Source organism: Myxine glutinosa, chromosome 6 (assembly GCF_964187855.1).
Source record: "Myxine glutinosa chromosome 6, kmMyxGlut1.1, whole genome shotgun sequence".
Lineage (NCBI taxonomy): Eukaryota > Metazoa > Chordata > Myxini > Myxiniformes > Myxinidae > Myxine > Myxine glutinosa.
In genome coordinates, this window is record NC_136266.1 from 116,250,073 (window position 1) to 116,267,144 (window position 17,072).

Here is a 17,072-nt window from a genome sequence, read left to right on the forward strand (position 1 = left end):
TCTGTATTTCTGCATAAATTTGACCTAAAATGTGATCACATCTTAATCCAAGTTCTAATAATTAATAGATAAAGATGAATCTGATTAAACAAATAGCATGCAAAATAATCAATTTTTTTTTTTGTATACAAGATCGAGGCTCGTGTAAGAGCTAGCACATTAAACATACATTAACACATACAACATGAAAAACATAAACGGACACATAACACAATCTACTGAGGGGGAGACAAGATGGGGAGAGAGAGGGAAGCACACAAGTACAACAGAAGAGAACAGGTTCATCGGGAGATCTGTGGAAGGGAGAGGGCGGGAGGGGGAGGGAAGGGGTACACGGTATAAAACAATATATATATATATTTTGTATGCAGGATCGAGGCTCGTGAAAGAGCTAACATTTATCACACAAAAAATGCAAACAGACACACAAAACATATGATAATGGTAGCGGTAGACAAGATGGGCAGAGAAGGGGAAGCACAAACACAACATTTGAGAGCAGGACATCGGGAGATCTGTGAGAGGGAGAGGGCTTGGGGGAGGAGGCGTGGGAAGGGGGTGGGGGGTTGGAGAAGTATAAAACACAAGGGCACTGCAAGGACTTCCAGGAAAGAAGTTGGTATTTCAAAAAAGTGGATCTGGGGTTAAATTAGCGGGGGGGGGGGGGTAGAAAAGATCAAGGTTTTGGATGGGGGAAGATAAGAGATGGTTGTGAACAGCTGTTTTAAAGACCTGGAGGGAGGAGTGGGATTGAAGGGAGTGAGGGAGTTTGTTTCAGAGGCAGAAGAAGGGAGGAATGAAAGAGTAAAGGTGAGCAGAGAGTCTTGATTTTGGCAATTTCACCAGGAGAGGGTTGCAGGCAGATCTTGTGCGACCTTTATGAACATCTGGGGGACAGAGCACAGACAGAGATGGGGGAGCTAGGCAGGAGTGGAGTCGGTAGAAGACATAAAGACCTCCAACCTGCCTGCGGTGAGTGAGTGGAAGGCCCTCGGAGTTCGCTTCATCGCGGCAGATTCCAATGATTCTGAAAGATTTGGTTTCAACAGCGTGAAGACGAGCTAGGTGTGAGGCAGGAGCACCAGCCCAGAGGGGAGAGCAGTATTCCATTGAGCTGAGGATAAAAGCCTTGTATGTGTTGAGGAGCTCAGGTGTGCCAATGAAGGACTTCGCACGACGGAAGATGCCCAGTCGGCGACTGGCTTTGGCGGCCAACATGGAAATGTGATTTTCCCAGGAAAGATCATGGCAGATAGTGAGACCCAAAAGCTTGAGTGACAGAACTTCTTCAAGAGGATTGTTCAGATAGTAGATGGGAGGGTTGTCTAGTCGGTCTTTTCGGAGAGACATAGTAAGAGTGTGAGATTTGTCGGGATTGAAAGACATGTTCCACTTGTTTGCCCAGTCTGTGATTTTGTCAAGGTCTGCACAGAGTGAGGAGGCTGCAGACTGTCGATCTGAGGGATGAGGTATGGAGCGGCAGAGAGTGGAGTCATCAACAAAGAGATAGAGAGGATTTTCCAGGGAGTTGGAGAGATCATTGATGAAGAGCAGAAAAAGCACAGGGCCCAGAACACTGCCTTGGGGACCTCCAGCCTGAACAGGCAGGGGAGATGAGAGAAATCCATTCAGGGCCACACGTTGCCTTCGACCAGAGAGGAAGTCCGCAATCCATGCGTGGGGATTTCCATGGATACCATAGGAGGAGAGTGTGGTGAGGAGAGCGGGGTGCCAGACCATATTGAAGGCACGAGATATGCTAAGGGAGACAGCTCTGATTTCCTGTTTGGCGTTGAGGATCTCCATCCATTGTTGGACATTGTTTTACTTTTAATTACTTGCAAAATCGAAGATTTTTCAAGTACATGTATATTGGTCGGTTGCGTTTGTTATTCTGTCTGTTTGTTTGTTTGTCTGTGTGTCGCCGGCCTACTGGTCACAATTCCAAAGCAATCGTCACGAAACTTCAGCAAGTTGTAGAGGTTGTCACGATTGAGAAGTCTATTAATTTTGAGGTTAAACGTCATCTGGAGGTCAAATTTCTAAAATCGCCATTTTTAATGCAATTGACTTGAAAATTGAACAGCATTTGTACATTGAGTCACTAAATTGGAAAGCCTTCTATTTTTGAGGTCAAAAGGTCAACTCAAGGTCAAACTTCGAAAATCATCAATTTTCATCCAATTGACTTAAAATTTAACAGCATTTGCATATTGAGTCACTAAATTGGGGAAAAAAAACTATTTTCAGGTCAAAGGGTCAAAGGTCTGTCTACTCAAGATCAAACTTCCAAAATCATCAACTTTCATCATCAACTTTCATCATCAACAATCATCAATCAACCAGTCCAGATGATTGATGGCTGCTTGCAGACCGTGCCAGTAGGCCTGAGTGAAATGCCAGGCTCGTCGATACTGAGGAGGCTCTCTGAGAATGGCCAGAGATATGTTCACTTTAACAAGCACGTGATCAGAAGAACCGATTGGAGCAGAAGACGAGCAGCAGACATTTGCAGGGAAGTTTGTCATAATCAAGTCGAGAAGAGAAGATACTCCATTGACTTAGATCCAGGTCGGGAAATTGACAGATTGTGTCAATCCCAATGAGTTGCAGAAGTCCTTTGCTGAGGTGCATGGCTGGTGAGAGAGGAAACCACACCCAGCCAAGTTGCATGGTAACAATTGAAATCACCACGTATGAGGAAGAGAGAGTTGGGATGAGTACGTAGAAGTTGATCATGTTGTCAGACAGCGAAGTTTTTGTCAAACCTCGATTCTGATTCTGCAACTGGACCAGACGGCATCAGCCCACGGGTCCTAAAATCCTGCTCTGCCGCTCTATCTCACCCTCTCTCTGTTCTTTTCACCCTCTCTTTTACTCAAGGTCATCTGCCAGCATCTTGGAAATCAGCAAACATTACCGCTTTACACAAAAAAGGTGCAAAAACAGATCCTGCAACGACAGACCAATCAGCCTGCTCCCAATTATCAGCAAAGTCATGGAATCCATCATTGCTTTGGATATCAAATCCTTCCTCTTCTCCAATGGCTTGATCTCTGATCATCAATTTGGTTTCAGACCAGGTCACTCTACTCTGGACATGCTGCTTCTGCTGTCTCAACAATGGATGGAGGTCCTCGATGCCAAACATGAAATCAGAGCTGTCTTCCTTGACATATCATGTGCGTTCGATACGGTCTGGCACCCAGCTCTGCTCACCAAACTCTCCTCCTATGGTATCTATGGAAATCTCCACGCATGGCTGGCGGACTTCCTCTCTGGTCATAGTCAACGTGTGGCCCTGAATGGATTTGTCTCATCTCCCCTGCCTGTTTTGGCTGGAGTTCCTCAAGGTAGTGGTCTGGGCCCTGTGCTTTTTCTGGTCTTCATCAATGATCTCTCCGACTCGCTTGAAAATCCTCCATCTCTTTTCTGATGACTCCACTCTCTGCCGCTCCATTCCTCATCCTTCAGATCGGCAGTCTGCAGCCTCCTCACTCTCTAACGACCTGGATAAAATCACAGACTGGCCAAACAAGTGGAACATGTCTTTCAATCCTGACAAATCTCACATTCTTATGATGTCTCTCCGAAAAGACCGACTGGAAAACCCTCCCATGTACTTTCTCAACAATCCTCTCCAAGAAGTTCTGTCGCTCAAGCTTTTGGGTCTCTCTATCTGCCCTGATCTTTCTTGGGAAAACCACATTTCCAATCTGGCCTCCAAAGCCAGTCGCCGACTGGGCATCCTCGGTCGTGCGAAGTCCTTCCTTGGCACACCTGAGCTCCTCAACACATACAAGGCTTTCATCCGCAGCTCAATGGAATACTGTTCCCCCCCTCTGGGCCGGTGCTCCTGCCTCACACTTAGCTCGGCTTCACGCTGTTGAAACCAAAGCTTTCAGAATCATTGGAATCTCCTGCGATTTGAGTTAGTTAGTTCTAACTCTGAGGGCCTTTCACTCACTCACCGCAGGCAGGTTGATGGTCTTTCTGTTTTCTACCGACTCCTCTCCAGCCTTGCTCCCCCAGCTCTCTCTGTGCTCTGTCCCCCTAATATTCCTACAGGTCACACAAGATCTGCCAGCAACCCTCTTATTGTTAACCTGCCAAAATCTAGGCTCTCTGCTCACCTTCACTCTTTCATTCCCCTTTTATCCTGCCTCTGGAACAAACTCCCCCACTCCCTTTAATCCCACCCTCCCTCCAGGTGTTTAAAACAGCTGTTCACCACCATCTCTTATCTTCCTCCATCTAAAACCTTGATCTTTTCTACCCCCGCTAATTAACCCCAGATCCACTTTTTTGAAATTCCAACTTCTTTCCTGGAAGTCCTTGCAGTGTCCATATGTTTTATACCTCTCCCACCTCCCCCCCAAGCCCTCTCCCTCCCCACAGTTCTCCCAATGTCCCTGCTCTCAAATGTTGTGTTTGTGTCCTTCCCCCTCTCTCCCCATCTTGTCTACCACTCCCCTTATTTTGTGTTTTATGTGTCGTTTTGACTTTTTGTTTGATTAATATTAGCTCTTTCACGAGCCTCGACGTATTCTCGATTCTTGCACGAGCCTCGATTCTTGAATACAAAAAATAAAAAATAAAACTTTCAGCTGAAAAATCATCAATTTTCATCCTATTGACCCGAGATTTGATCAAGATTGTCAATTTTGATCTTGATGAAATTAACAATTTGCTGAATCAATTGCAACCTTTTTTCATGGGGAGGGGGGGTGGGGGGTGGATTTTGCAAGTCTCGTGCTCTGCATGACGTCTTCTTGTTTGTCTGTCTGTTTGTCACTGGCCTGCAGGTCAAAATTCTAAACTGATCGTCATGAAACTTCACCAAGCTGTAGAGGTCGTGACAAATGAGAATCCTATTGATGTTGAGGTCAAAGGTCATAGGTCATCTGGAGGTCGAATTTCTAAAATCGTCATTTTTAATCCGATTGACTTGAAAATTGAATAACAATTGTATATTGAACACTAAATTGGAAAACGAACTATTTTTGAGGTCAAAGGTCAACTCAAGGGCAAACTTCCAAAATCATCAATTTTCATGTTAAAAACCGTCAATTTCCATCCGATTGACTTGAAAATTGAACAGCATTTGCATATTGAGTCACTAAATTGGAAAGCAAACTATATTTGAGGTCAAAAGGTCAACTTAAGGTCAAACTTCCAAAACCATCAATTTTCATCTGAAAATCGTAACTTTTCATCCTGTTGACCCGAGCTTTGATCAAGATAGTCAATTTAATCTTGATGAAATGGACAATTTGCTGAATCAATTGCAACCTTTTTTCAGAGGGGGGGGGGGGGGGGGGTGGATTTTGCAAGTATCGTGATCTGCATGACGTCTTCTTGTTTGTTTATTGAGCAAGATGATCCAACAACCAATTTGTTTGTCAACATCTTTCGACGGTTTACTTTTGTTGTGGAATTGTGATGGAACAACGTCAAAAGATGTCTTTATGGTAATCCATAAGAGGATTGTGGTGTCATTCCTACCTTGTTGGGTTATTTTTTTGAGATTTAATCGCTCTCATTTTTACATTTAAAAAAAAGAAGTTTTTGTTTTGTTTTTAGTGGAAATATCTATCTATAATTCCAGTAATCTCTGTGTGTATGTGTGTGTGTCTGTGTGTGTGTGTGTGTGTCTGTGTGTCTGTGTGTCTGTGACCGCTGTTTCTCGACAACCACGGGTCCGATATACTTGAAACTTGCCAGGTATATTGCTGGGGACCCGAGGATGTGCCTTTTCAAGGTTTCATATTAATCGGAGAAGTAGTTACCGAGCTATTAGTAAAAGTAACGCAAGCCGTTCGCTTTGGCTTTGCGAATGGACCGAACCATTTCATGTAAATAGAGGGGGGGGTTCTACCGTACTCGCAAGCCGTTCGCTTTGGCTTTGCGAATGGACCAAACCATTTCATGTAAATAGAGGGGGGGGGTTCTGTGGTCGTTACTGCCACGTGGTTTCAAAGTTTTTTTTTGTTGTTGTTGTTTGCACGCATGTTTTTTTGCACCCACGTACGGGCACGCTCTAGTAAGAGTTAATGGGTGGAGTGAGTGGAGGGGCGGGGATTAAAGGGTGTGGACGGCGACGGAGTGAGGGGAGGGGCGTAGCGTAGTTTAAAGAGTGGTGGGGCTGGTTGGGGACTGTGGTGGGGCTGGTTGGGGACTGGGGTGGGGAGGTTTCTCGGTGTGCATGTAATGAGCAACGAGGGGCGGTGCATATGGTGGTGTTTCTCCTAAGGGTTTAATCCACCGAAGCGGTGCAAACGTTGTTCAGGCCTCGGAGAAACATGGCATGTCGGTTCCTGTTTGTGGTTCTATGTTTTTTAAGGAGTGGAATCGGATCCACAATTCGTTCCGAGGGATTCGGTCAGGAGGAAGTTCAACATGGAGAAGGTTTGTGATGACTGATGAGTCGTGGTTCGGGGAGAGCGTGAGTTACATTATAATATAAATAAGGGAAGTGATGAATAAATATTAAATGTACCTTGGACTTTAATAACGAACTATATACCTTGGAGAGAGGACGACGTGAAATAAATAAAACTTTAATTTCTCTGGTTATCTTAATCTTCAGTGGTCGTAATTTTCGACCACTGAACTGACCAACTTTTTTTAATGAGTCATTTCAAGGTTGCAGTGGTTGAGCCTCCTCGTCAGTACCGGTACACCACGCGGCCCTTTCACCGTCACGATACGCCCACGGAGTCGGACATCCACATTACCAGGGATAATCACGGTCTGGCTGCTGGGAATTGGTTTCACTTTCAGGTGCTGGTGGATCGTCAGGGGTGCCGGTGCTTTGTAAGGGGTGCCGGTGCTTTGTAAGCGGTGCCGGTGCTTTGTAAGGGGTGCCGGTGCTTTGTAAGCGGTGCCTGTGGTTTTTTAAAGCGGTGCCGGTGGTTTTTTTAAGCGGTGCCGGTGGTTTTTTTTAATGGTGCCGGTGGTTTTTTAAAGCGGTGCCGGTGGTTTTTTTAAAGCGGTGCCGGTGGTTTTTTTTTTAGCGGTGCCGGTGGTTTTATTAAGCGGTGCCGGTGGGTTTTTTAAGCGGTGCCGGTGGTTTTTTTAATGGTGCCGGTGGTTTTTTTAAAGCGGTGCCGGTGGTTTTTTTTTTAGCGGTGCCGGTGGTTTTTTTAAGCGGTGCCGGTGGTTTTTTTAAGCGGTGCCGGTGGTTTTTTTAAGCGGTGCCGGTGGTTTTTTTAAGCGGTGCCGGTGGTTTTTTTAAGCGGTGCCGGTGTTTTTTTTAAGCGGTGCCGGTGGTTTTTTTAAGCGGTGCCGGTGGTTTTTTTTTAAAGCGATGCCGGTGGTTTTTTTAAGCGGTGCCGGTGGTTTTTTTAAGCGGTGCCGGTGGTTTTTTTAAGCGGTGCCGGTGGTTTTTTAAAGCGGTGCCGGTGTTTTTTTTAAGCGGTGCCGGTGGTTTTTTTAAGCGGTGCCGGTGGTTTTTTAAAGCGGTACCTGTGGTTTTTTTTAAAGCGGTGCCGGTGGGTTTTTTAAAGCGGTGCCGGTGGTTTGTAAGCGGTGCCGGTGGTTTGTAAGCGGTGCCGGTGGTTTGTAAGCGGTGCCGGTGGTTTGTAAGCGGTGCCGGTGGTTTGTAAGCGGTGCCGGTGGTTTGTAAGCGGTGCCGGTGGTTTTTTTTTAGCGGTGCCGGTGGTTTGTAAGCGGTGCCGGTGGTTTGCAAGCGGTGCCGGTGGTTTGCAAGCGGTGCCGGTGGTTTGCAAGCGGTGCCGGTGGTTTTTTTAAGCGGTGCCGGTGGTTTTTTTAAGCGGTGCCGGTGGTTTTTTTAAGCGGTGCCGGTGGTTTTTTTAAAGCGGCGCCGATGGTTTTTTTAAAGCGGTGCCGGTGGTTTGCAAGCGGTGCCGGTGATTTGTAAGCGGTGCCGGTGGTTTTTTTAAGCGGTGCCGGTGGTTTTTTAAAAGCGGTGCCGATGGTTTTTTTAAAGCGGTGCCGGTGGTTTGCAAGCGGTGCCGGTGGTTTGTAAGCGGTGCCGGTGGTTTTTAAGCGGTGCCGGTGGTTTTTAAGCGGTGCCGGTGGTTTTTTAAAGCGGTGCCGGTGGTTTTTTAAAGCGGTGCCGGTGGTTTTTTAAAGCGGTGCCGGTGGTTTTTTAAAGCGGTGCCGGTGGTTTTTTTAAGCGGTGCCGGTGGTTTTTTAAAGCGGTGCCGGTGGTTTTTTTAAGCGGTGCCGGTGGTTTTTTTAAGCGGTGCCGGTGGTTTTTTTAAGCGGTGCCGGTGGTTTTTTTAAGCGGTGCCGGTGGTTTTTTTAAGCGGTGCCGGTGGTTTTTTTAAGCGGTGCCGGTGGTTTTTTTAAGCGGTGCCGGTGGTTTTTTTTAAGCGGTGCCGGTGGTTTTTTGAAGCGGTGCCGGTGGTTTTTTGAAGCGGTGCCGGTGGTTTTTTTAAGCGGTGCCGGTGGTTTTTTTTAAGCGGTGCCGGTGGTTTTTTTAAGCGGTGCCGGTGGTTTTTTTAAGCGGTGCCGGTGGTTTTTTTAAGCGGTGCCGGTGGTTTTTTTAAGCGGTGCCGGTGGTTTTTTAAAGCGGTGCCGGTGGTTTTTTTAAGCGGTGCCGGTGGTTTTTTTAAGCGGTGCCGGTGGTTTTTTAAAGCGGTGCCGGTGGTTTTTTAAAGCGGTGCCGGTGGTTTTTTTAAGCGGTGCCGGTGGTTTTTTTAAGCGGTGCCGGTGGTTTTTTTAAGCGGTGCCGGTGGTTTTTTTAAGCGGTGCCGGTGGTTTTTTTAAGCGGTGCCGGTGGTTTTTTTAAGCGGTGCCGGTGGTTTTTTTAAGCGGTGCCGGTGGTTTTTTTAAGCGGTGCCGGTGGTTTTTTTAAGCGGTGCCGGTGGTTTTTTTAAGCGGTGCCGGTGGTTTTTTTAAGCGGTGCCGGTGGTTTTTTTAAGCGGTGCCGGTGGTTTTTTGAAGCGGTGCCGGTGGTTTTTTGAAGCGGTGCCGGTGTTTTTTTTAAGGGGTGCCGGTGATTTTTTTTAAGCGGTGCCGGTGGTTTGTAAACGGTTCCGGTGGTTTGTAAGTGGTGCCGGTGGTTTGTAAGTGCTGCCGGTGGTTTGTAAGCGTTGCCGGTGGTTTGTAAGCGTTGCCGGTGGTTTGTAAGCGGTGCCGGTGGTTTGTAAGCGGTGCCGGTGGTTTGTAAGCGGTGCCGGTGGTTTGTAAGCGGTGCCGGTGGTTTGTAAGCGGTGCCGGTGGTTTGTAAGCGGTGCCGGTGGTTTGTAAGCGGTGCCGGTGGTTTGTAAGCGGTGCCGGTGGTTTGTAAGCGGTGCCGGTGGTTTGTAAGCGGTGCCGGTGGTTTGTAAGCGGTGCCGGTGGTTTGTAAGCGGTGCCGGTGGTTTGTAAGCGGTGCCGGTGGTTTGTAAGCGGTGCCGGTGGTTTGTAAGCGGTGCCGGTGGTTTGTAAGCGGTGCCGGTGGTTTGTAAGCGGTGCCGGTGGTTTGTAAGCGGTGCCGGTGGTTTGTAAGCGGTGCCGGTGGTTTGTAAGCGGTGCCGGTGGTTTGTAAACGGTGCCGGTGGTTTGTAAACGGTGCCGGTGGTTTGTAAACGGTGCCGGTGGTTTGTAAACGGTGCCGGTGGTTTGTAAACGGTTCCGGTGGTTTGTAAACGGTGCCGGTGGTTTGTAAACGGTGCCGGTGGTTTGTACTTCTGAAAGGTAGAATGTAATGCCATTTGGCTTTGCCAGTTATGTTTTTCAACATCCTTTAGGGAACATTCATATATTACGTCATATACCTGGTTGGGGCAAATTATCACACTTGATGATTGGGGGGAACTGAAATTATGACAACAGGGTGATGATATATGACGGGGTGGGGTGGGGGGGGGGGGGAGGTGCATACCCCCAGATCATGTATAATTAAAACTTTGATTAAGGGCTCTTCAAACATTGAAGCATTTCTTATGACTGTCTCCGACCCCCTTAAGCCTGGTGTTGGCTTAACGGTTATGGTGGAGGGCTTGGGATCCTGGGGTCCTGAGTTTGAATCCCGGTCAGCTGTTGAATTAACACCAGATCAGGTTGATTCAGCCTGTCATCCTTCCGAGGTCGGCAAAATGAGGACCAACTCACTGGGTCCTCTCTCACGGAGGTTGGTGGCAGGATTTGCACTCCGGCTGCCGTAAAACACCTAATTTCGTAACACACACTGTGGTGTGTGTCGGGATGGTGCTGAGGTCACTTTGATAGTGGTGACTAACTGACCAACATATAAAATAAATCGGTGTCTTGATGCAATCTCTTCGCTTCCATGGTGACAGACAGCTTAGAGACTTCGAGTACTTATAATTAAAATAATTTAATACTTACATTATTTGCTAACTGGTATCTCCACCCAGTCATACTATACTCTTCAACTAAAGTATCAAACAAGCCCGGCTACGCCGCCGTTAGACTTTCGGTCTTGTTTTCAAGCAAATTATGCATTTCAATACCTGCCTGACCATTAAAAGCTCTTAGATTCTCCAAAGAATGAAAATGGATGGTTTAAATATTGCGTTTAAATTTGCGTTTCATGTTTAAATCCACCTTTCATGTATAAATTCACATATTGTGTTTTAAAATTGCGTTTTAAATAGTGCGTTAAAAATTTGCGCTTTAAAAATTGCATTAAGAATTGTTTCAAGTGGAGTCGTGACACCGAACTCGTGACAATAGCTTGCCACGAGTACTGTATCCTCTTCCACCCATAGATGCTTTGCTGCGTGTTTGCGTGTATGCAAGAATGTGAAGGTGTGTGGGTTGAATGATTTTAATTTTTTTGGACAGGAGTTGTGGGAGATATGTTGAAGGCAGCAGGAAGTTGGGGTGTGAAGAGAATGACAGAGATCTGTAATCTGGTGGTGAAAGAAGGCCACATTCCAGTGGATTGTGAACTGAGTACCCTCGTCCCTCTATACAAGGGGAAAGGTGACCCTCTGGAGTGTGGCTTGTACCGTGCGATAAAGTTATTGGAGCATGGAATGAAGGTATTGGAAAGGGTGTTGGAGAGGAGGATAAGGAAGAAAGTGAAGAGTGACCAAATGCAGTTTGGATTTATGCCAGGAAGAGGAACGACAGACGTGCTTTTTATTGTAAGGCAGTTGCAGGAGAAGTACATGGAGAAGAGGAAGAAGTTGTTTCTTGGGTTTGTTTATCTGGAGAAAGCATTCGATAGGGTTTCATGCGAAGTAGTGACATGGGCATTGAGGAAGTTAGGAGTGGAGGAATGGTTGATCAGAGTAGTGATGGCAATGTACAAAAGAGCGCACATCTGTAAGGACGAAGGACGGGAACAGTGGTGAGTTTGAGGTGAAGGTGGGAGTGCATCAGGGGTCGGTACTAAGTCCACTACTATTTGTAGCTGTGATGGAGGTGCTGGCTCAGAACGTAAAGGAGGGTTTCCCGTGGGAGTTGTTGTATGCAGATGATCTGGTGTTGATTGCGGAAAGTATGGATGGACTGAAGGAAAAGATGAACAAGTGGAAGGAATGTATGGAGACAAAAGGTCTGAAGGTGAATATCGGAAAGACGAAGGTAATGGCAAGTGGTAAAGCATGTGGTGAGGTGGAAATAACTGGGAAGTGGCCGTGTGCTGTGTGCAGGAACGGTGTCTGAGTGAACTCCATTCAATGTACAATGTGCGCTGAGTGGGTTCATCAAAAATGTAGTGGTCTGAGAGGGTCATTACCCAGTGTGGCAGCTACATTCAAATGTAAGGTGTGCACAGAGGGAGCTGCAGATGGAGGAAATGTTGAGTTGGATCTTGGAGACGGCGTGAAGCTGGAAGGTGTGAAAACATTTTGCTACCTCGGAGACGTGCTGAATGGAGAAGGTGGATCAGACTCGGCAACGGTTGCTGGAGTGAGATGTGCATGGAAGAAGTTTCTGGAACTGAGTGGCGTGCTGATGAGGAGGGGAGTGTCGTTGAAGCTGAAGGGAAAGGTGTATGCTGCATGTGTGAGAAGTGTTATGATTTATGGGAGCGAGACATGGGTAATGAACGTAGAGCAGCAACGAAGGCTGGAAAGGGTGTAAATGCGAATGGTTTGGTGGATGTGTGGAGTATCGTTGAGAGAGAGGAAGACAAATGATGAATTGTGAAAGATGATGGGAATAGAGCCTGTGATTGATGCTGTGAAGAGAAACAGGTTGAGATGGTTTGGTCATGTGTTGAGGAAGGATGAAAGTGACTGGTTGAGAAGAGTGATGGAAATGAATGTAGAAGGCAGTAGAGGATGGGGAAGACCGAGAACGACTTGGATAAAGATGGTGGAAGAAGAAATGCGGGCAAGGGGGGTTAACAAGGGGAGATGCAGAAAATAGGGCAAAATGGAGAAGATTGTCATGGGGACCGCAAGGCTAACCCCTGCTCTTGCAGGGAAAATGGCCTTAAAATGCATGTTGTTGTTGTTTGTTGTTTTGGAGAGCAATGTTCGTTTTGTGGAGGAATATGCTTTAAACAATCTGCCAGGTTGATCAATGATTCTATGCTTGCAGCAAATTTAAACACATCGGGCTGTGTGTTTGAGTTTGAGCAAATATGGTGTATTGAGGCTTTTCATCTTGAATGCCAATTCAGATTCAATGCGAGATCATATTCAAGAACGTACTGCACTCCCAGAAGTGCCACACATAACTAAACCCAATCCAATAAGTACTCCATTATGGTATTGTACAACAAATTGGGCAGAACTGACAACTATAAAACATCAATAAATAGAATGGCAGCACTCTGTAGAGCACATACCTCCGCCAGGCTGCAGAACTGACCACTACAAAACTTTAACAACACGAACGGCACTCGGTAGCACATACCTCCACCAGGCTGAACATTTTACATTTTAATATCCCACTAATAGGCTGGATCTGCATCTGGACTTTAACCAGAATATTATCAAGTCCGTGGCCGATGAACACCAGTCTTAGTTGAATAGCCGGACGGTCTTTAATTTCCGAGGCAAACAGCCGAATAATGGCGGTTGTATTTGGCGCGCGCGGGAAAGAAGGAAACTGAGTGCTTAACTGGATGGAACACACGGGTTTATACAGAAACCACTAAACATGCAAACACGACCAGGAAATTCAACAAGTAAGATTTAATGACAATAAATCAAGAAATAGAAATAAAAAGATCGAAATAAAATTGTTGAGACCGAAACTATAATTACTATTGTGAGGATCCTCCACTCAGATATTTTTTTTTTTTGGCATAACCCATCGGGCAGAGCCGTCTAGAACAGTATTTGCCGGTCTATGTATGTATGTCCCCTCAAACGTATACCAATCAGAGCTGAGGATATGGTCACATGACAGGGTGCTGTGATTACATCTGACGTCATTACGGCGTAAGGCTGGCTTACTCTCCACATACTGCCCATTTTGATTCCAATTTCGTTCATGCCAAACATATTGTTGCGGATCCCTCGCGCCTGTCGACGTACAGAGGGGGGTTAAACCCTTTTCCCCCTTCGAGCTTCGAGTCCACGAGGCCGAGCCGTCACTCCCGTAGCGAGCGTGCGGAAGGGTATCGGGTCGAATCCCCACGTACCTTCGGTACACACGCTGCCACGAGAACGGGGACTGGGCCTCGCACGAGCCACGCTAATCGGATACGCCGAGCGGTTTGCGTGTCACGTGACTCGTGCCGTTAATTCCTATTGAACCCGATTTGAGCGGTTTTATTCGTGCGATGCTCGGCCAATTGTGTGAAATGACGTGCACGGTCAAATGGAAGGAAGAACACAGGTTTATTTACAATTTATACAGTGATCAGGGTAAAGAGAAGAGACACAGAGCAGATATTTAGTCAATCTTACTTAAACCCGGACAAGGGCCCACTCACTCAAGCGGGAAAAAGGAGGAAGGAAAAGTACGCGCTCCAAACGCGCCTTGGTGCCGTTCGCTACGGACAGCTCGCCGGGCGTGGCCCTCGAAGTATTCTCGGCACGTGTGCAGGGAGCTCAAGCAGGGAGATCGTGCGTCTGTGGCCCCGGGAGGGATAGTCCTTACAAGCGCAATTAACAGCCGCAGAGAGCAGGGCACAGGGAGAGTTCGTGCACAGAGAGAGCTGGGGGCGGAGAGCGTTCGTTCACAGACCTCTTGGACAGGAACTCTGGCTGGGGCTCTGACTCTCCGACACTCTGACTTCTTACTCAACCACACGACTTCTAGGGCACACTCTGACTCTCTGAAGCTCCGAGTCTCACTGCTCACTCTCTCTGGGTCAGACTGACTTCACTGACTCGGGGGGCCCGGGGCAGGGTTTTATAGTCCCGCCCCAGCGTCTTACTTGTTCCAGGACTTGTTCCAGGCCTAGCACGTGGCATTCTAGCCCAATTGAGGCCTACACTTACTGGCCTGCTCAACGCATACTAACACAGGAAAGGAGACTATGCTTAACATTTACTAAGAAATAACTGAACAAAGCGAGGCTACATGTTGTGGTGCAACTACCTACGAGGGGGGTTATCCTCTATTCGCAAAACCGCAACACTACCCCCCTCTCTCACCAGACTCGTCCCGAGTCGACCCCAACAGTGGAACGACCGGTAGAGCCTGGCATGCAAATTTACCCTTACCAATAGTGTGACACATAGGTGTAATCCCCCTAACACTTATTCTAACCCATGTGTGCGACATTTTTAACACTAGATATGTCCCCCCTAATGCATTGAGCAGCTACTCTAACAGACTCACACCCACAACTACCAGGGTATTTCCGGAATTTTGTAAACTACACACATAGCCGGTGGGCACATTCTTATATTTACAAACACAGAACTTAACTTTATTTACAATTCTATGACCCAGGACCTGCGCTTTGAAAAAGAGAATTGGAGGGGAGAGAAACAACACTCAATGTGGCACTTGCTGCTTGCATCTTGCATCTTCAGTGTGCGGCTAACAAAACCGACTGGCCCTGACTGGCATACAGGCCATATGAAGCATCCGGGCCATCTAAGCTTCTCATCTTCCTTCCTGGCACACAATAGCACACACTTTTTTTTTTTATTGGCCAACAGGGCCACTCTCATGTGGTCCAACTGCGTGGCATCAGTGCCACTCAACAAGTGGTCTGGAGGTGCAAGGTAAGTTGCAGCAAGATGCGGCACAGCAGAGGTGCGAGGCCACAAGGCTTGTGGTCCATAAGTGTGACAAGGGTGCAGCAAAATGGGTTTGGCAGCAAAGTGCTGCACAAGTCGGCTGCACAGGTGTAGCAAGGGTGCAGCAAGGTGGGTTCGGCAGCAAAGTGCCGCACAGTTCGGCTGCACCGGCGCGATACGGCAGAATGGATGCTGCACAGGTGTAATGGTGCTGCACAGTTCGGCCTTCAAAATGGTCCTGGGGTGGGGAGGGACGACGAGGCACAACAAGAAAAACGTAAAGGACACAGTGGCCACGAAAAACAAGGTAGGTAACCAGGCACCACCATGCCTGGTGCGGTGCGAGGGACGCGGAAGAGCGAGCGGAGCAAGCTCGTCCCAAACCGTCCATACCCCCCACCGTTGGCTACACTACCCTAGCCCCCCTTGTATTTACAATCCGTCTCTACGTCTTGTCTCCCACACCCCCCTCTGTCTCCAAATTAGTCCCCAACTCCTTCCCAGGAAGGAAGGGATGGAACAAACACAGTCTCATCCACGTCGTGATGCGTCTTACTACTCAATCAGCTTACAGAGCCTCGGTGTGGAGCTCGTCCTTCTCGGTGACTGGCTATGGATTGTGCGAAGGGATTTCTCATATACTAACTACTCTACTAACATTTACACTTTTATACTACCCGGGGTCGTACCCTGCCAATCGGCCTCTTTAAACGATGTGGTTCTAAGAACCCGAATTCCCATTGCTCACACTGTGGTGCCCTCCAAATTTATGTCTCACCCCACAAATTTTCTCACGGTGCCCTCGCGCAATTTCGGGACTGGGTCGTGTGGCTCTACCAGCAGGTCTACTTACCTGCGCACCTGCGCACCTCCGCCACTGAAGCCGTCTCCCGAGGTTGCCTGCTCCTGTGACTACCTAACCGGGGAAGGCCCTCCCTGGCACTTACCCCCTCTATGCCCACCTTGGCATCGGGCAACCCGGGTCCTTCCCTTGGATCCTCGGGCCCCACTCACACACTATCCCAACCGGCTCCCAGAGCCTACCTGCGGCCTTACCTGGCCGACAAACTACCAGTGGCGGAGTGCCTCAATAACTACACGCACCAATTAAGCTACATGCCCAGCCATTCCACAGTCTCATGCAACCCCCAAAACACTTCGTTCCACTGCCCGCACCACAGGTGTGAATGTCAATGCAATTTACCTATGCCCTCTTCCTGGCTTTGCACTACCCACCCTGGGCTTCCGCGAATGGGTCCACTTCCCCCCATTCACTCTTTCGCACCATGCATTCCACACCTTTTATTCCACACCAAGCATTCTCACACCAAATATCTTGCACACCACTTTTCTCACACACCTCAACACAATTCCATTTATTTTTCACACACAATGCATCATCAAACACACAGCATCATCTATCTACCTAATTCTCCCCTAAAACCCGTGCTTCCCCGTCGTTCCTTTACACTATGCACTCCCTTTATTAACAACCACCTAAACTCTCTACGTCCCCTCTACAGTTCAGGTGTCACTACTTAACTCTTGTCCCTACTGTCTTCTAAATCCCTAACATTTATCCTAGCCCTTCTTCGGCTAGCTTCGGTGCCCCATGGAGGCAACCATTGCTGGCCCCTCCATGGGCCTAACACTGCCATCCCCCTAAACTAATGCTCATGGGCCCCCCCATGGGAGGAATGGTTACACGACCATTCCCCCACGTGGGGTACACTACTCTCCACAGTCCTCTAAACTACGAGCCTCTCCATGTGGATGTATCTTGTCACGGCCAGACCTCAAAGGGCCGAGCGATCCATGCGGGTGTTTTTTTTTTTTTGTTTTTGTTTTTTTGGTATACAAGATCGAGGCTCGTGAAAGAGCGAACATTAATCACACAGAAAGACAAACCGACACATAAAACATATAACATCGGGAGCGGTAGACAAGATGGGGAGAGAGGGGGAAGGACACAAACACAACATTTGAGAGCAGGGA

General features: G+C 47.7%; 1 protein-coding gene across 4 annotated transcripts in view; it reads left to right on the forward strand.

Annotated features, from left to right (window-relative positions):
- Positions 1–6,158: 6,158 nt before the first annotated feature.
- Positions 6,159–17,072, forward strand: part of SMPDL3A (sphingomyelin phosphodiesterase acid like 3A) — a 30,000-nt gene continuing 19,086 nt past the window's right edge. For all 4 annotated transcript variants that reach the window (XM_068120915.2, XM_068120914.2, XM_068120916.2 and 1 more), the window contains exon 1: positions 6,159–6,408. In XM_068120915.2, the coding sequence (XP_067977016.2) occupies positions 6,303–6,408 (106 nt within the window). In that variant the 5' untranslated portion in view covers positions 6,159–6,302. The remainder of the gene's footprint in view (positions 6,409–17,072) is intronic.